Raw genomic sequence first — 25,712 nt, forward strand, 5'->3', positions numbered from 1 at the left:
TCGTACTGGATGTTACTAGACGTGATGTGGGAATTCATCTGTAAGTCAACTTATATTTTAGAAATTTCTTTGATATTTGATAAGCTCTTTGCCATGGTGTACTCACATGCATGGGTACACGACCGCCCTTACTGTACCGCTGAACATCTACCCTATGTTCTCCTCTGTCCCTCGCAGGAAGAAAATATTTTTAGTGACCCGTCCTGTAGGTAACCTGGTCTACGTTGCTAAGACAAGGACCTGGTAACCTTGAGCAGCAGCAGCTTCAGCCTCCCACACATCCAGCAGACGGCCAGGCCAACACCCAACATTAATATCACTCCACATAACTTCCTCTGACTCATGAGGTCATTGTGTTTAGATTCTACTGTGGCTGCACCTGTCACTAGCTGCACTACAGTGAACTAGCTGATGTTAGTACTGTGTTGTGCACTGACCAGAAGTGTCCAGGGCTGTGTAATGAGCCCATCTTAATCATCTCAGGCTGGGGACGCTGGTCCCCTGCTCTTCCACCTCATCTCCAGACCCGCAGCCGGGACTTCCTTACGGGCATGGTCGGAACTTGATAAAGGCAAACCTTGTGTGTGTAGCGTCCTAGTACCCTGGGAAGGTGGGGAGTGTGATGGAGGCATTGTGTATGATCATCAGTTGTTACATTCAGTAAACATACATATTTTTTTTGAAGATATCAAACGCAGTGACGTGTCCGTGGTACCAGTCGTGGTCCACCAGACATGGGTCACTGTGGAGGTGGGTATATGTCAGGTGGCGTGGCAGGTTGTGCACCCGAGCCAGCCAGCCAGCCAGCCAGCCAGGTGTAAGCTTGTCTGTGTGGGAGCCGCAGCCGGACACCAGGACTGGTCCTCCAGGACGCTCCGACGACGTCCCCTCAACTCAGCACATGGACCATCACTTTGGCTGGATGATGATGATGATGATGATGATGATGATTCCCTTATAAGTCTGGTGATGGAGGCGTCTCATCTGTTGAAGCCTGGCTAGTTTTAACAGCATTCAAATATCACTTACGAATTTTTCTCGGATTTTATATACTTTTTTGTCACTTTGATCAACTTGGTATATTTGATAGTTTGCGTCGTGTAAATTTCAAAAGTTTCTGTGCATGAATCGGTCGGGAGGTCTATATATGGGATCCACGTTGATGATAATGATAACCGTTAGAGAGGAGCGTCAGGGACCGTGGCTGGCTGGCTGGCAGGAGGGTGGCCAGTGTTAACAACAAAAGTATTCTTTATCTCATTATTACGTATTCGAAATTGGAAAAAATAAAAAAGAATCTATGCGGTCACACACGTGAGAGGCGCTACATGAGGACGGACTGTAGTAAAGATGGTGAAGGTAAACAAACCTTGGAGGCAGGTTGGGTCCACCTGCCACTAGCAACATGTTGGTTCATATTGTGCTAGACCCGCTCACACCCCGTCCTCAACACCCAGTCATCAACATCCTTCACACAAGGTGTATCTGGTGACAGGAGAGGGAAGCGTTGTGATGTGTGCTTGTTGTTGATGGCCTCATACTGTGGTGTGGTGACTGCTGCCGTGTTAACTGTGGTGGCCAGGTTAGCTGAGGCACCTGACACACATTGTGGCCACATGAACCTTCTGGCCACATATACAGTTACACTACACCAGACGTATAGTGAGACCATGTTTACAGTCGTCCAGGGGCTGCCTGTGTGGTTGCCAGAGCCAAGTGTACCACTGTCCAGATCATTAAGTAGTTAGCATAAGTATGTGAGGGAAGCTGAGGTGGTCGTGGTGTTCGTAAGGTATCAGGAAAGTCTTATAAAAGGTTTATATATGTAACTGAGTTATATATTTGATGGACTCCATAACATAATCTCTGGCACTAGATGGGAGCAACAGGAATACATCTGCACTTCCAGGATCACATGCCTGCAATGCAAAGATAACATCTGTTACCGACACCAGGAGCAGGAGATAGTATATATGTTAAGATGTGTGTGTGTGTGTGTGTGTGTGTGTGTGTGTGTGTGTGTGTGCGTGTGTGTGTGCGTGAGCTGCTGGGGCGTCCGGGAGGGAGTGTGGTGAACGGGTCTGGGGACAGACAGAGAAAGCTGGGGTCAGGTGGGCAGCCTTCAGCCAGCAAGAGGGGCCCAGTATGGTCCTGGGTCAAGGTGATGCACCCTCCACCACCCCCGTCCCCCACCCCATCTCCTCCTCCACGCCGGCCATGGACTCTGATACTTGTAAATAGGAAGTTGGGCACTCATGACTCACCCTTGGATGGGTCGCCACTCATGACTCACCCCTGGATGGGTGGGCACTCATAGGTCACCACCCACCAGAGTTAGGCCAGCAGTAGCAGAATCAATTTCAAATTAGTTTCTCGTGATGTGTTGTTGTTGATGATGACGTAGTGCCTGAGGCTTACAACTAGTGTATGTGCCTGCTTGCCTGCCTGGCCTGCTGGGTCAAGGATACGGTCAGGTTGGCTGGCTGGTCAAGACTGCGGCTGGACTGCTCAAGATGGACATCGCCTCACCCCGATATCATGAGTAAGTTGTAAATGTGTATTTCTCCTGTACTGTGAGGGAGCCTTACACTGGTGTGTGTGTGTGTGTATGTGTGTGTGTGTGTGTATGTGTGTGTGTGTGTGTGTGTGTGTGTGTGTGTGTGTGTGTGTGTGTGTGTGTGTGTGTGTGTTTGGAAACTTATGTACACTGAGGGAGCCGGATGTTTTAAACCAATTGTATCACCATCTTTTCATCCAAAATGTCTCTTGTTTACATTTACATTGGCCCGTGTTAACATGATCTGTGCCTCCATAACTCACTTTCACAGACGTGTTTCTCAGTAGCTTTTTTCTCGATCATGACTTACTTCCTACAGTGTTGATCATGACTTACTTCCTACAGTGTTGATCATGACTTACTTCCTACAGTGTTGATCATGACTTACTTCCTGCAGTGTTGATCATGACTTACTTCCTACAGTGTTGATCATGACTTACTTCCTACAGTGATGATCATGACTTACTTCCTGCAGTGTTGATCATGACTTACTTCCTACAGTGTTGATCATGACTTACTTCCTACAGTGTTGATCATGACTTACTTCCTACAGTGTTGATCATGACTTACTTCCTACAGTGTTGATCATGACTTACTTCCTACAGTGTTGATCATGACTTACTTCCTACAGTGTTGATCATGACTTCCTTCCTACAGTGTTGATCATGACTTCCTTCCTACAGTGTTGATCATGACTTACTTCCTACAGTGTTGATCATGACTTACTTCCTACAGTGTTGATCATGACTTACTTCCTACATTGTTGATCAAGACTTACTTCCTGCAGTGTTGATCATGACTTACTTCCTACAGTGTTGATCATGACTTACTTCCTACAGTGTTGATCATGACTTACTTCCTGCAGTGTTGATCATGACTTACTTCCTGCAGTGTTGATCATGACTTACTTCCTACAGTGTTGATCATGTCTTACTTCCTACAGTGTTGATATCACATGACTTACTTCCTACATTGTTGATCATGACTTACTTCCTGCAGTGTTGATCATGACTTACTTCCTACAGTGTTGATCATGACTTACTTCCTGCAGTGTTGATCATGACTTACTTCCTACATTGTTGATCAAGACTTACTTCCTGCAGTGTTGATCATGACTTACTTCCTACATTGTTGATCATGACTTACTTCCTGCAGTGTTGATCATGACTTACTTCCTACAGTGTTGATCATGACTTACTTCCTGCAGTGTTGATCAAGACTTACTTCCTGCAGTGTTGATCATGACTTACTTCCTACAGTGTTGATCATGACTTACTTCCTGCAGTGTTGATCATGACTTACTTCCTGCAGTGTTGATCATGACTTACTTCCTACAGTGTTGATCATGTCTTACTTCCTACAGTGTTGATATCACATGACTTACTTCCTACATTGTTGATCATGACTTACTTCCTGCAGTGTTGATCATGACTTACTTCCTACAGTGTTGATCATGACTTACTTCCTGCAGTGTTGATCATGACTTACTTCCTGCAGTGTTGATCATGACTTACTTCCTACAGTGTTGATCATGACTTACTTCCTACAGTGTTGATCATGTCTTACTTCCTGCAGTGTTGATCATGACTTACTTCCTACAGTGTTGATCATGACTTACTTCCTGCAGTGTTGATCATGACTTACTTCCTACAGTGTTGATCATGACTTACTTCCTACAGTGTTGATCATGTCTTACTTCCTGCAGTGTTGATCATGACTTACTTCCTACAGTGTTGATCATGTCTTACTTCCTGCAGTGTTGATCATGACTTACTTCCTACAGTGTTGATCATGACTTACTTCCTACAGTGTTGATCATGACTTACTTCCTACAGTGTTGATCATGTCTTACTTCCTACAGTGTTGATCATGACTTACTTCCTGCAGTGTTGATCATGACTTACTTCCTGCAGTGTTGATCATGACTTACTTCCTACAGTGTTGATCATGACTTACTTCCTACAGTGTTGATCATGACTTACTTCCTACAGTGTTGATCATGTCTTACTTCCTGCAGTGTTGATCATGACTTACTTCCTACAGTGTTGATCATGACTTACTTCCTGCAGTGTTGATCATGACGTACTTCCTACAGTGTTGATCATGACTTACTTCCTGCAGTGTTGATCATGACTTACTTCCTACAGTGTTGATCATGTCTTACTTCCTACAGTGTTGATCATGACTTACTTCCTGCAGTGTTGATCATGACGTACTTCCTACAGTGTTGATCATGACTTACTTCCTGCAGTGTTGATCATGACGTACTTCCTACAGTGTTGATCATGACTTACTTCCTGCAGTGTTGATCATGACTTACTTCCTACAGTGTTGATCATGTCTTACTTCCTACAGTGTTGATCATGACTTACTTCCTACAGTGTTGATCATGACTTACTTCCTACAGTGTTGATCATGACTTACTTCCTACAGTGTTGATCATGACTTACTTCCTACAGTGTTGATCATGACTTACTTCCTACAGTGTTGATCATGTCTTACTTCCTACAGTGTTGATCATGACTTACTTCCTGCAGTGTTGTCATGCTCATGTCATTCACAGTTGTGAAGGCTGGGTCAGTATATCCGTGCATGATCAGACCTGCATGATGCTTGTGTTCGTGGTGTTGTTCTCCATCATGGATCGTCTCCTGGTTCTCTGTACTACTGCTCCAGTACCTCCGTCACGCCCACCACTAACACCCTGCCTCCGTCACGCCCACCACTAACACCCTGCCTCCGTCACGCCCACCACTAACACCCTGCCTCCGTCACGCCCACCACTAACACCCTGCCTCCGTCACGCCCACCACTAACACCCTGCCTCCGTCACGCCCACCACTAACACCCTGCCTCCGTCACGCCCACTACTGACACCCTGCCTCCGTCACGCCCACCACTGACACCCTGCCTCCGTCACGCCCACTGATTGCCTCTCTCTCTCTCTCTCTCTCTCTCTCTCTCTCTCTCTCTCTCTCTCTCTCTCTCTCTCTCTCTCTCTCTCTCTCTCTGTACACGTGGCAGAGCCTGGTGCAGCACCCCGTGATGGCAGGCCACATCCCCGAGCATTGTGTGGTCAGGAACCAGGAACAGTAACCAGTCCTTACGTGGTCCAGCGGTGTCGTCCTCACACCGTTTTCATGTTATCACTAGTTAGTAAACGACATGCGAGTGGTGAGTGTAGCCAGGTTGGGGACCACAGCTCGTGAACAATACAATCAAAATGACTGTATTATGAAAAGTACATAAAAACATTGCTATAATACTTTATGGAAATGTGGAATGGATGAAATCCATTCCCCTTAATATGAATTTGGTCTGTCCTGTCTTTCCCATCCTCCTGGGGGGGGATCTTTCCCATCCCCCTGGGGGTGTCTTTCCCATCCTCCTGGGGGGTCTTTCCCATCCCCCTAGGGAGGTCTCCCATCCTCCTGGGGGTGTCTTTCCCATGCACCTGGGGGTCTTTCCTATCCCCCTGGGGGGTGTCTTTCCCATCCTCCTGGGGGGTCTTTCCCATCCACCTGGGGGGTCTTTCCCATCCACCTGCGGGGTGGGGTCTTTCCCATCCACCTGGGGGGGTGGGGTCTTTCTCATCCCCCTGGGGGGTCTTTCCCATCCACCTGGGGGTCTTTCCCATCCTTCTGGGGGTGTCTTTCCCATCCACCTGGGGGTGTCTTTCCCATCCACCTGGGGGGTCTTCCCATCCTTCTGGGGGTGTCTTTCCCATCCACCTGGGGTGTCTTTCCCATCCACCTGGGGGGTCTTTCCCATCCTTGTCTTACATGGGGGGTCTTTCCCATCCTCTGGGGGGTCTTTCCCATCCACCTGGGGTGTCTTTCCTCCACCTGGAGTCTTTCCATCCTCTGGGGGTCTTTCCCATCCACCTGGGGGTCTTTCCCATCCACCTGGGGTCTTTCCCATCCTTCTGGGGGTGGCTTTCCCATCCACCTGGGGGTGTCTTTCCCATCCACCTGGGGGTCTTTCCCATCCCCCTGGGGGTGTCTTTCCCATCCACCTGGGGGTGTCTTTCCCATCCACCTGGGGGTCTTTCCCATCCACCTGGGGGTGTCTTTCCCATCCACCTGGGGAGTCTTTCCCATCCTTCTGGGGGTGTCTTTCCCATCCACCTGGGGGGTCTTTCCCATCCACCTGGGGGGTGGGGTCTTTCTCATCCCCCTGGGGGGTCTTTCTCATCCCCTGGGGGGTCTTTCCCATCCACCTGGGGGTCTTCCCATCCTTCTGGGGGTGTCTTTCCCATCCACCTGGGGGTGCTTTCCCATCCACCTGGGGGTGTCTTTCCCATCCACCTGGGGGGTCTTTCCCATCCTTCTGGGGGTGTCTTTCCCATCCACCTGGGGTGTCTTTCCCATCCACCTGGGGGGTCTTTCCCATCCTTCTGGGGATGTCTTTCCCATCCACCTGGGGGGTCTTTCCCATCCTTCTGGGGGTGTCTTTCCCATCCACCTGGGGGGTCTTTCCCATCCACCTGGGGGTCTTTCCCATCCACCTGGGGGTGGCTTTCCCATCCACCTGGGGGTCTTTCCCATCCACCTGGGGGTGTCTTTCCCATCCACCTGGGGAGTCTTTCCCATCCTTCTGGGGGTGTCTTTCCCATCCACCTGGGGGTCTTTCCCATCCACCTGGGGGTGGTCTTTCCCATCCCCTGGGGGTCTTTCCATCCCTTCTGGGGGTGTCTTTCCCATCCACCTGGGGGGTCTTTCCCATCCTCTGGGGGTGGGGTCTTTCCATCCCCTGGGGGTGTTTCATCCTGGGGTCTTTCCCATCCACCTGGGGGGTCTTTCCCATCCTTCTGGGGGTGTCTTTCCCATTCCCCTGGGGTGGTCTTTCCATCCACCTGGGGGTGTCTTCCCATCCACCTGGGTGGTCTTTCCATTCCTGCCTTGTGTGCGCTCCGGGTCCACTGGGCTCATGGCTGCATACCCATTCTCGGTCAATAAGAGTTATTTAAAAGAAACGATCCAGGATCAGGCGGTGGCGAGCAGAGGTTTGAACTCCACAACTTATGAAACCAGGTGCCACACACACACACACACACACACACACACACACACACACCTGCTACAACCCATCTTGACTGAATGGTGTACGTTCGTCCGTCTGGTGCTCACCTGTCTGTCACGTGACGACCCAGGCAATCTTGGTCGGTCTTTGGTGCGTCAAGTTGTGGCGTCTTGACCGGCCGCAGGCACCATGTCTTCCCCTGCACACAGGAAGGAGAACAGTGGCCCTCCCCGGGGCACACTCGTCTACACTGTGTGACAACCATGGTTATCGCTCGTGTCTACTGTGGCAGGATGTGTCTACATCACTGATCTCATCTTCCTTCATCTAATATCATTATGATGATGATGATCATCATCATCATCATCATTCCCGTTAATAATAATAATAATGATAATAATAATAATAATAATAATAATAATAATAATAATAATAATAATAATAACCTGTACAGTTGGTCGACATATAGTATATTGGAACATTGCATGCGAGTGTTTGTTGTTTGTTTGTACATAGCCAATCAACAAACAGTGTACGATGGTGAACGTAAAGTGACGAGGATAGTGTTAGTGTGAGGATGGTGTGTGACGACACGTATTTGGTGCAATGGATGGCGGGCGGGAGTGTGACGTCATGGGGTACCTGTGTGGGTCTGGCTGGATGAGTCAGAGTTGCCCACCTGCCCAGCCCACCACACCTGCTCTCTGTTGGACTCCCTCACTTCTCTACACTCACTACTGCCCATTAGTAACCCGCCTGTTTAGTGTGAGGCCCACGAACCACCTAGTGTGACATCCTCATGACCAATAACCACTTCATACTGGAGTGTGAGGCTAGTTAGTGGAGTGGAGTGAGGCAGCTTGAGCTGATGTGGTGAGGTTGGTGGCCTGGCCTGTGTGGGCGAGCACACCGCCGCCTCCGCCTCGCTCAAGTATTTCCCTGCAGCGGCAGCAGCAGCAGCAGCGGCAGCAGCGGCCTCATGTGTCATGAACTGGCCAGGCTCAGCAGGTCTCATGAGCCGGCAGGTGTACAAGGAGGAGGGGAGGGGAACAGAGAGTGGGGCAGGACGTCCACTCCACACCACACAGCCCTAAATGGTACAAGTAACTGTGACCCCTGGTAACGTAAGGTGGTACAAGTAACTGTGACCCCTAGTGACGTAAGGTGACCTCCAGCAGTTAGGAAGGGGTCCTTGGCCCGGCCCCCTACCCCAAGGTCGTCGTCATCAGTGAAAGTCGTGACCCGTGGCCACCTGCCTGTGTTACCTACCATGATCAGACCCGTGCACACCACACACCTCCTGGTCATGTACCAACGTTAACTAGTATTATTACTGTGCTTCACATAGTGACGCCTTCATTTGCTGGTCCCCTCTGTGTTGGTGATGCAGGAGATCCTCACGTCCTCCACACAGTGTTCCACACTGTGTTGGTGATGCAGGAGATCCTCACGTCCCCCACACACTGTTCCACACTGTGTTGGTGATGCAGGAGATCCTCACGTCCCCCACACAGTGTTCCACACTGTGTTGGTGATGCAGGAGGTCCTCACGTCCCCCACATACTGTTCCACATTGTGTTGGTGATGCAGGAGATCCTCACGTCCCCCACACACTGTTCCACACTATGTTGGTGATGCAGGAGGTCCTCACGTCCCCCACACATTGTTCCATACTATGTTGGTGATGCAGGAGATCCTCACGTCCCCCACACAATGTTCCACACTGTGTTGGTGATGCAGGAGATCCTCACGTCCCCCACACAATGTTCCATACTATGTTGGTGATGCAGGAGATCCTCACGTCCCCCACACAATGTTCCATACTATGTTGGTGATGCAGGAGATCCTCACGTCCCCCACACAATGTTCCATACTATGTTGGTGATGCAGGAGATCCTCACGTCCCCCACACAATGTTTCACATTGTGTTGGTGATGCAGGAGATCCTCACGTCCCCCACACAATGTTCCACACTGTGTTGGTGATGCAGGAGATACTCACGTCCCCCACACAATGTTCCACACTGTGTTGGTGATGCAGGAGATACTCACGTCCTGCTGTTGTCTTCGTCTTATTGTACCTTGCCACAGCAGGTGGTGATGCTTGATGCCCTTCCTTGTTCCCTCCTCCAGTGTCGAGGGCTTGTGTAACCCCTCGTACCCATTACCAGCCTCCAGTCAGTCATGTCTTATCGTTATATCTTGGGTGAGGAGCGCTACTGCTCAACCATATTTCACAGATTGGTTGGTTCATACACTATGTGGCTCAACATTTTACTTCTCTCGGTACTTTACCACACTTTCCACATTGACCACACAGCAGTTGGCCTTCATCTCGGGCCTTCTTTCGTGGTTTTATGGTGTTAAGTTAGGTATGATGTCACAGTCAAGTTAGGTCTGGTGTCACCGTCAAGTTAGGCATGATGTCACCGTCAAGTTAGGTATGATGTCACCGTCAAGTTAGGTATGATGTCATCGTCAAGTTAGGCATGATGTCATCGTCGTTAGGTATGATGTCATCGTCAAGTTAGGTATGATGTCATCGTCAAGTTAGGTATGATGTCATCGTCAAGTTAGGCATGATGTCATCGTCAAGTTAGGTATGATGTCATCGTCAAGTTAGGCATGATGTCATCGTCAAGTTAGGTATGATGTCATCGTCAAGTTAGGCATGATGTCATCGTCAAGTTAGGCATGATGTCATCGTCAAGTTAGGTATGATGTCACCGTCAAGTTAGGTATGATGTCATCGTCAAGTTAGGCATGATGTCATCAAGTTAGGTATGATGTCATCGTCAAGTTAGGCATGATGTCATCGTCAAGTTAGGTATGATGTCATCGTCAAGTTAGGTATGATGTCATCGTCAAGCTAGGCATGATGTCATCGTCAAGTTAGGCATGATGTCATCGTCAAGTTAGGTATGATGTCATCGTCAAGTTAGGTATGGTGTCAGCCTGAAGGTTGTGTTAACAGGTAGTGGGTGTACACAGTGTGGTGGAGGCGGTGTGGGCTGGCGAGTCAGTATCATTACGTTTATCACGATGGCTGAATTTCATTTCCCATTGTGAACTATAGCTGTTCTTTTGTTAAGATATCTACAGCATATGGCACTCCTTACTCTAATTTCCCTGGCTAACGATAGTAACAATAATGATGATGATAATAATAATAATAATAATAATAATAATAATAATAATAATAATAATAATAATGATAATTCAAGGCGGTCAAGAAAACAATGTGAATACAAACATATGCGGTTGGCTGTGGGCCCGTTAGGTGAGTGGAGTGAGGAGGAAGTGTGTGCAGTACGTCTGTCATATGTACAGTTGGGCGATAACTTCTTACTGTAGCTTAATTGTCACAGGTAAAAACATGCTCCAGTCAGGTCCATTAAGAATGACAGGAGAGATGAAGAGCAGAGAACAGGAATGTAAGCGTAGAAATTATTTTGAACTTATGTGTTTGTCAACCTGACTTTTAAATGTGGAAAGGTTATTATATGATAAGTAAAAGACGAAACAACGAACACTGTCCCACAGGTTCGCTACTGCGGGACTGAGTTATGAGTGCGGTTCACGTGTGGCTACACCCACGCGCACACACCTTACCACAGCAAATACAACAGCACCATGAATGATGGGCAGCAAAGAAGAGACGTGATGGGGTGGATGGAGAAACGCGATGCTCTGGGTGAGGTGATGTGATGGCAGGAATGTTAATAATACAAGAAACTTTTCACTCCACCGTGAGGAAGAGGTGGCAGAAGGTATGCCGGCAGCAGCAGCTGGAGTCCACCTGTGGCCAGGTTGATATGCAATACCTGCTCACAAGACAACCTCCCGGGCCACATGGCAAACATCAACACCAACTCATCATGTGCAGTCCCCACGATAGTTATGGTATATATATATATATATAATATATATATAATATATATATATATATATATATATATATATATATATATATATATATATATATAATCTTTCATACTATTGGCCATTTCCACGTTAGCGAGGTAGCGTTAAGAACAGAGGACTGGACCTTTGAGGGAATATCCTCACCTGGCCCCCTTCTCTGTTCCTTCTTTTGAAAAATTAAAAAAAAAAAAAAAAAACGAGAGGGAAGGATTTCGAGTCCCTCGCTCCCTTCCCTTTTAGTCGCCTTCTCCGACACGGTGGGAGTACGTGAGAAAGTTTTTTCTCCCCTGTCCCAAGGGATAATATATATATATATATATATATATATATATATATATATATTATATATATATATATATATATATATATATATATATATATATATATATATTTGTCCGCTTTGTTAACGAGAGATTTAAAATGAAATGACCGTGAAGATGATAGTGTCCGTACAACTTTCATTACCGTAACGATCCACAGAGGAAAATCACTGTAGTTTCCAGTTAACAATTCCTTGGGAATATTAAATGTAATTATATACCATAGGTGAAGATGGGGCACCAGGGGTCGTGCTCTGCCTGGAACCTGTAGCATACATGTACAGTACATGCTTTGACCCTCTCATCTTACCCTTCCCATTTTTATTATTAACTTTTTTGTTCAATTTTCCAAAATAAATAACGTTGGTCTTGTATGGGTCTGAGGAACAGGAAGATGCCTCCTGCATTCCTGACTACCTCTCTCACGTAGTGTTCTTGTGTTGGTGGCGTGTTGCTATGTTAGTAGTGGCATGTTGCTGTGTTAGTGGTGGCATGTTGCTATGTTAGTAGTGGCATGTTGCTGTGTTAGTGGTGGCATGTTGCTATGTTAGTAGTGGCATGTTGCTGTGTTAGTGGTGGCATGTTGCTATGTTAGTAGTGGCATGTTGCTGTGTTAGTGGTGGCATGTTGCTATGTTAGTGTTGGCTTGTTGCTGTGTTAGTGTTGGCTTGTTGCTGTGTTCCTAGTGTGTGTTAATTTGTGGGTCTTTATTTAGGGACTGGTAGTGGCCACACCTGAAGGTGCGTGTGAACAGATTTCATGTGGCCGTAACTCCTGCCTCAACCCACCCACCACACACACACAATGTGTACAGGTCAGAAGACATACCTGGAAACTGAGCAAAAAATGGCAGGAAGGAGGTGCAGGAACACCCGGGTACCATACTTAGAGAGCAGTGGACACCACAGCATGCGTACGTACCAAGCTGGGAAGTGACCTATGATGCCGACAGGAAATCAGGTTATAAATAAGGGTAGGAATGCGAGAGGACAAGCCTTGGGCCTCACCAACGTACAGCTTCCTCCCAGCTGAAACAAATTATAACGAATAGGTAACCAAAATTCACTTATGTATTAATGTCTGACATCGTTCATCATAAATATCTGTCTGTAAGGTTTACACTGGATTCAGCTCATTCGTAGTACTCCCGTTGGTGTGTGTTCCATACTTTGAATGATCTTCACTTGACAATTTCAACAGTTCTGTTGTTATCCGTTATCTTTGCCGCTGAGGCAGGTTGATTTTCATTCACGACGGTACGTAAGACCGTTGAAAAGGACGGTACGTACGACCGTTGAACACGACGGTACGTACGACCGTTGAACACGACGGTACGTACGACCGTTGAACACGACGGGGCGAGCTTTTGGGGTATGATGGCTCGGCCTTTGACCTGATCCTGATAACATCCTATCCTACCCATTGGTCTTATCGTCGTGGTCATACGGTCGTACTGAGCAGTCGTGTTCGAGGGTCGCATGACTGTGCTCAGGGGGTTAAGTTTACTCATACAGTCCGGGTCAAGCGTTTCTTGAGGACGAGGTGGTCGCTGCACCCGCCAAGGCTGTTCGGTCATCTAGAACAGGAACGACTCCCGCCAGCCACCCAGGCGAACCCAAATGTACCCAAATGAAGGTCATACTGATCCAATGCACATGAATGTGCAGAGTTCTCAGGCGAAAGTTGTGGAGCAGGGGTTGAGGCCAGCACAGGAAGGGTTCATAATTATGTATCCAGTGGAAAATGAAGCAGTCAAAACTCAAGCATTTGAATACAACAGTTTAACGTCAGTCCAGTACTCAACGATAGCTACGAAAAATGAAAAATTCAATCATGGAAGATAAAGCAAACCTAGCCCCTCAACCAACCCTAGTTTTTGTCTCCCGGAAGATAAATCAAACCTGGCACCTCACACCAACCGTAGGTGTGTGCCACGGATGAGAGATTAACAATATCGAGATTTGCGTCACCAGATACAAACGAACTGGAATGATGCCGTTACTCTTCTATACTCTGGACGATACAATGAAAGACCGGGTAAGGCATGGTGAAGATTATGTGTGTCACTTGGAAGTGCCCGTCATCAGGAGTATTACTGTGTTGATTTTTCAATATATTTCTTTGTATGACACGTTATCCCTTTCATTTGCCAGAACTGTTTAAACGCCGTATAAGACAGGATACGACGTTGCTTCATACAGATAAATGACTTTATTTAAAGGTAAATGCCTTTAACGTAATCGTTCACGGCCTCAGTGACCCTGGCAGTTGATAGGCCTAAAGCCCATGTTAACCAACAAGCCAATCTAAAGACGCTCAGTTAAGCCAGCCGTCGTCCACTCCTACCCAAGCCAACCCATAAATCACTTGGCCTCACCGAGTTATTACCTGCTGACTTCTGTTGTCTCGTAACTCTTCTTGGAAAACGAGGTTAGTGCAGTTACATCTTTTGTTATTACTGTCGTTTTCAAAAGGAAAACCATAAAATATAATGGAACATCGCTGTTCATTACCTTGCAGGACCGAGATACCAATGTTAAGTAGCACGTTAACAAGAAGCCATGTCATATTTGACGCCAATTTGAAATACCTAGTCCAATGTGGGAGGTGCAACCTTCCTCCTTACAAGTGTACGATAAATACTACTGATAATAGAATGTTTATGTATTATTTTTCCAAGGAACAAGAGAAACAACAAAGATTATCACTCCTAAGTCTAGTAGTACATTCTGTTATCCTCTTTAGTTTTTCTCAATCAAAAAACCGAGTTTGATGTGCACTCCTCTTCCAGCATAGCTGTGTTTCTTCGCCATTTATCATTGTCTACTAATTCTTAGTCATTCAACCATATTATATAATCGTGGACGTCTATTTTGAGAAAATTATTCACATTTTCTTATTTAAATATGATGTCATCACATTTAAAGTAAAATATATAATTATGTAACACATAGGAAAAAAACGGTACAGGATTTAAGGAATTTTAAAGAAGCAGTGATGACATGTTCCTTGTTAGCTATCATGATACCTGTTGTCACTGGTCATGAAGATATCTTGTTCAAAATACACGCACTCCACTAGTTTTCTCAAAACCTTTATCATGGTGACCTGATGCAGCACATTGTTTAGCACAGATATCCGAATATGACGACTTATGAAGGAGGTAGTTTTGATAGGGGAAATGTTTTCTTCAGGTTCTGGTGGAGTCACTAAGTCCAGGCCGCCGGCCTTCACCATGGGCAGCCGACACGAAGCTAAGTTGGACAAGGCTGGCCCTGGGCCTGGCCAGTACAACGTCACTGGTCTCTCAAACAAGGGTTGGTTATGTTTTATGTTACTGTATTATAGCAAGTAAGGAAACTTTAACCGTTTAACGTTAGAAAACCTTGTGAACAACACTTAGTGATCATTCAAAATATTTCTTTTTACAACTGGATTCCCTGGTTGACTGTCGATGTTATTGTTTCTCCTGTAGTACTTTACTGACTGTCCTTATTTTGTTCCACTCAGCAGGCAAGGATGAGCCAGTAGCTGCTTCCATGCACATAAAACCTAAAGATCCAAAGATGTACATCACCCCAGCACCCTGCGACTACTCCCCAGACAAAGCCGAAACAAAAGTCAACGAGTCTTCCCCAAGTTTTTCCTTTGGTGTGAAGGTGGAGAATGGAAGGCCGTCTGATGCTCCAGGTTAACTAATACAAGTTTTCTTGTCTTGGGCGGGAATTATAATTTATCTGAATTATCTTGACCACAATAATCATATGTTTACATGTAGCTTTGTGTTTTGTTGCACTTTTTTTAAGTCCAGTTAAAGTTTGAATATTTCCTTCGGGCCCAGAGGAAGGATTCTTGGTGACGACACGAAAGTAAGAAGTCGAGGATGAATGTATTAACTTTGACAGGGAAAGGCCTTTGCGCCCACCAAATAACCAGAAAGATCTTGTGACACAGCACTTGTGTGAGCATCGTATGTTAAGGACAGATAAAGGGTTGTGGCTCACCACGTTCCAAGAATGTACAGTCCTTAAGGGCTAATCTACTGAGTCTGGGGGACTTAATTCATTCCCAGGGTGAACATTTTTGTTTTACTTATTGTTGTGTGTTATCTCCTCAAGTATCTTTCTTTCCCCATCTCCCTGCCTTCGCAACACCAACTTAATATCCAGTGAAGCGAGAGACTCCTCACAAACAAAAGCCTCTTTTAATGTCTTAAACACCCGCCCCACATCCTTGGAACCACTTTCCCCTCCGCATGACCCTACACATGGCTGGTCCTTCAAGGAACCTACATACTTGAGATACAGCCTTGCGACCTGTGTAGTATAATGTCTCTAACGTATACTTAGCGACCCTGATCCATGCCTTCAGGTCCAACTTGGGGTCTGGGCAAACATAGCACAGAAAAGTCCTGTGGGACCACCTCTTTCAGTCCCAAGGTCCCGTAGGTCCTCCTTTGGGCACTAGCACCACCGTGTGCAGTCTTCTCAAGCTTATTTGCCATGACACACTGGCCCATCCCGGCATTTCCAAGGATAGTTCACACACCTCTCCAAGTCTTCGTTCCCCTAGCAATAGGGAATCCCTCCTGATCCATATCCCATCACTGACAAGTACAAAAAAAAAAATGAACCCACCTAAAGTGTGGCAGGAGGTCCCCGTCCATAGGTTTCCTCACGTTATCCTAGCTCTTGTCATGGAGCACACCGCCTCATTACATGCCACCCGCTTAAATGAATACATAGATAAAAACAGTTTATTGAATTCAGGCTGCCAATCGGCTGAAAATGCACAGTCGATGAATTACATAATTGGGGGCCGTAATAGTTACAAGTTATTAATCACAAAAGAACAGATCAAGGAAGGGCTGGATACTTAAATGCTTTGCATATGCAAATGAGTAGTCACTCATGTTCTTTACACTGAGGCAACCCCAGCACCTACAAAGGCTTGTGTACAATTTCGTGCTTCTACTTACAATTGTCAGTGTTCATCACTTATACTAATAAATTCAGGGGACACAGAAAGGTTTGTGAGGTTTGGCTGTGGATGAGGGGCTCTGGTTTTGATGCTTTGTTTAATCATATATATATATATATATATATATATATATATATATATATATATATATATATATATATATATATAAAATAAAATAATATAATTTTCTTTCATACTATTCGCCATTTCCCGCGTCAGCGAGGTAGCGTTAAGAACAGAGGACTGGGCCCGTGAGGAAACATCCTCATCCAGCCCCCTTCTCTGTTCCTTCCTTTGGAAAAAAAAAAAAAAAGAGGGGAGGATTTCCAGCCCCCCGCTCCCATATATATATATTTTTTTTTTATTATTTATTTTGCTTTGTCGCTGTCTCCCGCGTTTGCGAGGTAGCGCAAGGAAACAGACGAAAGAAATGGCCCAACCCACCCCCATACACATGTATATACATACACGTCCACACACGCAAATATACATACCTATACATCTCAATGTACACATATATATACACACACAGACACATACATATATACCCATGCACACAATTCACACTGTCTGCCTTTATTCATTCCCATCCCACCTCGCCACACATGGAATACCATCCCCTTCCCCCCTCATGTGTGCGAGGTAGCGCTAGGAAAAGACAACAAAGGCCATTCGTTCACCTCATCTCACTGTCAGCAATAATGCCGAAACACACTTTCACTCATATATATATATATGATGTCTATGTCGAAATACTCTTGCTGTAGTGCCACCCACAATGGAATATTTTATATTATATATATATATATAATATATTAATTATAATATATATTTAATATATATATTATATATATATAATATATATATAATGTGTAATAGAGTGGGGCTGAAATCCCCTCTCTTTTTTTTTAATTTCCAAGAAGGAACAAGAGGCATAAGGATATCCTCAAAGGCCCAGTCCTCTGTTCTTAACGCTACCTGTAATGCGGAATGGCGATAATGAAAAAAAAAATATATATATATATATATATATATATATATATAAATATATATATATATATATATATATATATATGCACGGATGCACATCAAAGAATGTCTTGAGAGGCGTTCCCAGCCTCTGCCTGCTGTGGAATCCATCTTTTTGCTGCTTCTGATTCAAGTGCAGCCTCATAGCTGCATGAGCCCCATGAAGGGGATCCTGGGTTTTTATAACTATACAAATTCTATATCTTGTGAAGTGGTTTGTTTGTTAATGATCTTCTTTCCTGCAGCCCCAAACAGTTATAACATTCCATCCTTGCTGGGATCCACCAAGGAAGGCTCCAAGAATTCTGCTCCAAGCTTCACCATGTCTGCCCGAGCTCGTCCAGATGAAGACAAAATGAAGGTGCCCGGCCCTGGCTCCTATGATGATGCCACTGTGGACAAGTATAAGACTATCAAGAGTCCGAGCTTTAGCATGGGCCAGCGCACTGTCATCCCTTCTGACAACACTATGAAGCCTGGTCCCGGTGCACACTGCCCAGAGAAGGTATAATCACCTCTTATTAAAGGAATAATTAAATCTCATTCACAGATTAGATATAGCACTATACAGATAGTGATGGATCTCAACTAGAATAAGAGTTCATGATAGAATTATTGTCGTGTTTAGTGCAAGATATGTTACTCCTGTGAAAGGTTTGTTGTGTTTCCCTAATTTTATTTTACATCATACACAGTCTGCATGCCTCGAATGAGACATAACTGACTCATAATGCTTTGCACTATACCTTCTGCACTTTGCACTGCATGTTAACTTCATGTTCAGTACCAGCACTCAGGCCCCAAGATTACCATGGCCCCCAGACTTCCTGATGAGGTGGACAAAATGAATGTTCCGGGCCCAGGCACTTATGACTCGGGTGACCTCAATAAATGCAGAGAGAAACTGCCAGCCTTTACTATGGCACCAAAGACGAGCCTGCCCATCCGATAATAGCCCAAAACCCGCACCCAACGCTTACTGTCCAGAGAAGGTGGGTAGTTAGCCAAGAGACAGTAGATAACTTTAAATGAAAGTCATATACTGTACGCCCTAGGGTTTAGAGGCCATACAGTTGTGTGTTTAGGGAGAGACAACAGGGAGCCCAGATGCCTCACAAGTATGACTTTAACAGGTCATATATCAGGAGAATAAGAAGTTATACAACAGTAGGATCAGGAAGTGAACTGCAGCAATTCAAGGAAGATACATTTAAGTTGTAGGAACTATAGAAAAGAGGGTAGGAACAACTGGAGTGGATTGAGATACCTTATAGCTATAGGATTAAGGGATGTATGTTTAAAGAATGGGGTCCAGGGCCACAGAATTGGTTGAGGGTGATAGAAGACACTGTACTGCAAGGATGCTAAAACATGAATAACTAGGAACAATATAACAAAGACAGCATAATGAGAACCACACAATAAGTGCTACATGACAGGGACCACAGAACAATGGATGACTGCCTAGCCGAGACCACAGAAGAGTGAATGATTACTCATTAGAGACTAAACTATAGGAATGTGATGTGAGGGACCTTACTACATAGGTTAAAGGACCTCATTGTAGTAACTGCAGGGTAGGGCTTGGTTCAGAAACAATTCATTAGGGACTACAAAACAAAAAGAAATGTGGTACCACAAAATAGAGGAACTGAGGGACCACAGAACTAAAGGATAAGGAGCCACACATTATGCATTACACAACAGAAAGATGGACAACATAGTACAGAGATGGTGACTCAGAGTAGAAACTACACAGTAATGTTAAAGGACCTCATAATAGAAATGCAGCAGCAAAGGAATGGTTGCTTTTGAGAATAACTTTCAGTGTGATGAGCTTTCACTTAATGTACAATTGAAGCAGGATATACTTGTGGAACAGCAATAATATGGTATGAATGTATGACAACATCAGCATTACTTTTGCTCACTTGAGATTTTCTTTCTTGTAAAGTATTCTTTTATCTCCTGATCCGAATTTCTGAGAGGTTTTTGTTCTGTGCTAATACGTTTAGTGGTTAAATCATTCAGAAAAAGGCATTTTATAGGCTTATTTTGTCTTAATATTTTTTTTCCATTCAAGGTTCTTACTCACCTTCTTTTTGTAAATTGTATAATTTCTGCTTCTCTGCTAAAAGATTTTGCACAGCTAAACTAACTCTCTACCACAAATCACATTAATGATGAAACTCGTTGTCACCGAAATTTTGGTTTTTGATTGCTTAGCTTAGACTTATGCTCTTTGGAGGAAAGTGGATATATGACTGTTAGACTTTTCTGAAAATTTTCATTTTATGTCAGTATTGGGGAAAAAATTATGTTTTGATACCAGAAAGTTTATGCAGAATCCAAGATGGCAACATCATCGAGCCATTTTCTGTGAGAGTGCTCATAAGATTTCAAATACATGGCAAAAGTACATTTTGTGTCAACCCCCTCCTTAATGGAGTTCCCGACAGAGAACTGGATTCCCAAGATCATGTTAGGAAAAAGACAGTGGTATTTTCTTCAGTTCATCAAAGTATATATGTCTATTCCTTATGACTGATCAGTATGTAATGGTAGATGTAACTATCTCTGCGTTAATGTAGAACTAAATTCTGGTTTACTTCATCAGGAAAACGTTTTTAAATATCAGAATGTTTTTAGAGGAGGGATTTTATCTCTGGGTCACATGAACTGGTAAAATGACTTAATTTTTTTAAGAACTTTCTCCATCTTTGTATGTTGTTAGAAAACTACCACTGTATTATATTGTGTTAGTGGTTTTGAAAGTCAGTAAATATGTTTTTAAGCACTCATATACTTTATGAACTAGATCATGGTTATAGGTTATATGGATGATTAGAGTCTAAGATCATACCAACTTGTTAATAGATGCACTTACATTTCATACAGCATCAAGAACAGCACCAGAGATGTTTTATTTTAAAAGTTTATTTTGTTGGCCTTATGTGAAACAAAACAGATAATTAATTTCCACATTGTTATCACTTCTCAAAGAAATGTTCAGCACTTTAAACTGATATGAGATATGATATATGGTCACTCTTCCATGTGGTCATTGTTGTTGTCCTTTCATGGCAGGTTCAGTTGGGCACATGAAGACTGAGGCAGGAAATAAGTATCGGACTATAATGTTAAAATATTAGTGTCTTCTAGAATTGTGTGAAAAGGATGCAAAGGATTTGCCATGAAGAGATTCCTTTTATAAGAGACAGAGTCACATGCTGTTAAAAGGTGATGAAAAAAAGTGATGAAGGAATCTATGAGTTCCTTACAAGAAGACAGACATGCTTTGGTGGTTCATCAGATGGCAAAGGTGCTCTTGGCTTTATTCCATCAGTATCAGCAATTTTAGGACTGGAAACTAAGCTCCTTGATGGTATGGTTTGTTTGATGGTGGAAAAGATTAGAAAACAAATGAAAATCTCCCTGCAGAGAAATCTGCTTAAGTGAGGGACATGTTTTCAGGGAAAGAAGAGCATGTGTAACAACCCTCTTAGATTTCTATGAGAGGGAGCTCCATTTAGATAAAAGAAAAGAGTGGATTGTCATTATCTGGAGTGCCAGAAAGCATATGACATTATACCACATAGGAGGCTCATATAGAAGTTGGGTCTCCAGACAGGAATAAGGGGGAGCATCTTGATAGACTGAAGATCATATTTATGAAAAGGAGTAAAGGATGCATGTCAGAAGAATTTTCTTGAAATTGGTAGAAGTCACCATTCCCATTCTGTAGGGCTCTGTTCTTGGACCATTGCTCTTCCTTATCCATGTGAATGCCAGCCGAGAAGAATTGGACTCCTCCCTGAACAAGTTTGCAGATGATGCCAAGGTGAGGAGAATTGCTTCAACTTACTGGTTTAACACAAGGTTAACTATCCTCAACTCCAGTAAATGCAAAGTAATAATGATTGGACACAGTAAAAGAAGGGTCCAGTAGAAGGAAATAAGCAGCAGGAATCTCTGTGTGAGAGACTTTGGAGTTGACCTCAACCCAAACTTTTCTAGAGTTCCACCTTAGGAGAATATACAAGGAGACAAACTGTCTTCTGGCAAATATCAGCATTGCATCAAAATACATGGATAAGGTATTATTCAATAAGCTGTTGAAATTCCAAAATAGGCAAAAACTAGAATATGCTTCACAAGTTTGGTCACATTACTGAAAGAAGCAAAAAGAACTAGTAGAAGGTCCAGACGAAGGCAGTGATGACGGTACTAGTGTTAAGAGATCTAAATTACAGGAAAATGTCAGAGGCCTTATAGTTGTCAACCATAGAAAAGAGAAGGGTAAGGGGGACCTGATCAAAACCTTCAGAGTTTTAAACTAGCCTGATGACACAGACAATTCACAGTTCGTCGAATGATGCCAAATAGAACAACTAGAGGTCTAGACATGAAATTAAGTAAGAAACTTAACAAGAAAAAATGTAAAGAAGTATTATTATAGTATATACAAGGACAGTGAATGAGTGAAATAAACTGAGTGATGAGACTGTGAATGTGGACAGTATACAAAAGTTTTAAAAGTTGTATGGTGCTAGAGAAAGTTCAAGAGATGGGGTCTCAAGAGTTTAAAACTCTCTCTACAAAGAGTTCAAATAGATAATTACAAAAAGATATTCAAGACAATTATCTTGCTCTGAACTGGGGAATAACATAACGGAAAGGTAATCAATTTGCTCTCAACTATTTCAGTTAACTGAATGGTTAATCAGTTGTATAGTTGTAAGATCCATTGCAGCTCAGAGCTTGAGAGTATGTAGATCATACATTATTGAAGTCTTCTTTATAAAGCACAAAAACAACACCAACTCACTGAAAATAAGGTTGATGCAGTTGTGCAAGATGGTGTAAAAAGTTCAGAGTAAGACTGAGCATGTAAGTTTTCCACTTAGTTATTATAAAGGGACAGTAACATAACTTCATTTTAAAGCAGTAGGAAAATGCTAGGTTAGTAAGATCATCTAACCTGGACAAGTCACTTGACCAAAGTTGATATTTTGTCCTAAACAGTTCATTATTTTTTTACTTCGTCCAGAAAACCCAGATTTAAGCAGTGTATTTACTAATTTTCAATGTAAGTTATAGTTGATCAATATCAACATGAAAGTTTGTGACAACCATATTAGAATCTGGCTCATGTCTAAGATATTAAGCATAAATTGAAGTTGTTGAAAGCTCATTCCTTCTGTATTGTTGTAGAATAAAAGATATAGAAAAAAAAGGATTGACATGAAAAATGTGTATATTTCTTGCAGTGACCTACTCAGATGTATAAAGTAGGCTTCTAGTAATACTGTCATCCATATATGAAACACAGTTTGAATCTATCTATCTGCTTGTTACCATAATGCTTTACATTTCTTTAGGGTGAACCAGAAGCATATAGCCTCTTAATTCTTATATACACATCCTTAACCAATGTGTTGTGTGCTGAAGCAAAACATGAACTTCCATATTCATGCACACACTTCTTGCTGCTTCACTGTCAACATTGATTTGTCTAAACCAGTCTCCATTTGCACCACCTTAGAAAAAAAAAGGCTGATGTTGCACCCAAAATAACCTATGATAGGGTATCAACTTCAAATAGGAAGACTTCAGTTGACTTAAGCATGATTCCCTGTGAGTCATTTGTCATCATGGTAGCCCACACTGCTTTATAGATGGCCAAGATAAAGATGCTTAACTCAGAGATCAACTTAGTGAGAGAAGGGCCAGTTTATTTACTTTCAAGTGTCATCAGAAACCAACTTATTAATAAACTACACTCAGAAGTATTACTAATTGCATGCTTCCATATGAAAGTTGAAAAATCAAAAGATTGTGGGATGATGATGCAGGTAAGCAGTAGTCAAATTGCAGAAATGGTAGGAAATGGTCTGCACCTAAGAAATCCATTATTATTTTGTGTGTTAACTCTTTTCTTAAGGAGGCTAATCCTCCCTTGGAAAAAAATTTCAATTCCTGTTTATCAGTTACTACATTTTCATATTTTTTTTTCTATCTTCCATTATTGAATATGCACTGTGTTCTGTAGGAGAGACGTTAGTGGCACATGATTTTTTTAGTACAACAGTATTACTTCTTGCACTCTGCACTGCATGTCACCTTCATATTCAGTACCAGGACTCTGGCCCAAAGTTCACCATGGCTCCAAGACCTGCTGATGAAGTAGACAAAATGAACATCCCAGGCCCTGGCACTTACAATTCTGGTGACTTGGATAGCTGCAGGGAGAAGTTGCCAGCCTTTACTATGGCACCTAAAACCAACCTTCCCTCTGATAACAGTCCAAAACCTGCACCCAATGCATACTCTCCAGAGAAGGTAGGTAAACTGCCAAGAGATAGTAGATGACACATCTTAGTAGTTTCAAGATTCACTGAAGAAGGGGATAGGAGCTGCAGTATGACTTATTAGTGGGAAGGATATGAGAACTATAGCAAAAATCGTCACACAACATGTAAACAGAATAAGGAGTTGAGGGTGTTACAAAATTTAGTATAGATAGTACAAAGAAGGTATAGGAGCCGTACAATAGTAAATTCAAGGGCCATACAAAAAGGGTATCATGTCCATATAATAGTGACCAAAAGCAGGAAGAATGGAATGTTAAGGAACCACAGACTAAGGATCACACTGAATGTATCATATAGATTAGGGAAGAGTCATTATAATCTTGGGATAACTTCCAAAATATTGTTTTCATACATTCAATGTAAAGGTGACTTTGCAAAGCACTAGCAGTACAAATTGCAGGCATGATAGTACTTGATTCTTGCACATCTTACACCAAAAGTTTCTGTTTGTTAATTTGCATTTTTTATTCTTTTGCATTCATTGTCAGCAGACTTAGTAATGATAAGAATATGTGTGCTTCTTATGCTTCTGTCATATAATCTTTTTGGTGTATTCCTATATTTACCTTGCCTGCTCCTAGACTAGTGTATTTATAACTTATGCTTTACAGCTAGAAGGTTTTGGTGAGCTATATTAACAGTCCTCCTTAACCTAAATGGATAACAGAATTGCAAAGGAAAAAGTTACATAAAAGTAACTGCACATACCTTAGTTATAAGTAGCTTTCATTTGAAGGGTCTTATGATAATTTACGTAGATCATATGTAGTGTCAGGGGTCATCACAAAGGAGCAGGATGGCTACTTTGAATGTTTTGAGCATGATTCCTTGTGGTTCAGTATGTGCCATCGGGACCGAAATTCACCATGGCACCCCGTCCTGCTGAGGAAGTAGACAAGATGAAGGTGCCTGGTCCAGGAGCCTATGAAGCTGGCGACCTCGACAAGAGTAGAGTCAGTTTACCAGCTTTCACAATGTCACCCAAAACCAGCTTACCAACAGACCACACTCAAAAGCCAGCACCCAATGCTTATTCACCAGAGAAATCAGAATCGGTAGGTGCCATCAAGGATTGAAGGGATATGAAATGATGAAACTGGTTAGTAATGAATAATGTTACAAAAGGCAAGAACATCTCAGAAGCTCAGATATTTACTATAGTCTCTACGAATCTGTACTGTTATAAAACACTCCTACAGTGAAAGGTTTGTTGCTTTTTCTTGTTTAGTAATTCATTGATGGACATATTGTGTCTACCAAAAATAACTCGTACATTGTCCTTTATCTATCAGCAGTTTGTGCTGCATGTTTTATAGTAAGTGCCAGCATTCCTGTGTCATGGCTTCTGGACTTTCCAGCAGAAAGGATAAAGTAATTGTTTTAAACCAGGCATTATGATATGGTAACTCAATGTAATACTATTATTATTTTTATTATTTTGCTTTGTTGCTGTCTCCCGCGTTTGCGAGGTAGCGCAAAGAAACAGACGAAATAAATGGCCCAACCC

The 25,712-nt window shown here is 43.4% G+C and overlaps 1 protein-coding gene across 1 annotated transcript in view; it reads left to right on the top strand.

Annotated features, from left to right (window-relative positions):
• LOC139754806 (protein CIMAP1C-like) overlaps positions 1 to 25,712 on the top strand; it is a 60,351-nt gene that overhangs the window by 29,623 nt on the left and 5,016 nt on the right. Inside the window, 7 exon segments of the mRNA XM_071672639.1 lie at positions 15,017 to 15,139; positions 15,336 to 15,512; positions 18,077 to 18,336; positions 18,616 to 18,771; positions 18,773 to 18,823; positions 23,967 to 24,173; positions 25,045 to 25,260. Coding sequence (XP_071528740.1) covers positions 15,017 to 15,139; positions 15,336 to 15,512; positions 18,077 to 18,336; positions 18,616 to 18,771; positions 18,773 to 18,823; positions 23,967 to 24,173; positions 25,045 to 25,260 — 1,190 coding nt within the window.

Source organism: Panulirus ornatus, chromosome 17 (assembly GCF_036320965.1).
Source record: "Panulirus ornatus isolate Po-2019 chromosome 17, ASM3632096v1, whole genome shotgun sequence".
NCBI lineage: Eukaryota > Metazoa > Arthropoda > Malacostraca > Decapoda > Palinuridae > Panulirus > Panulirus ornatus.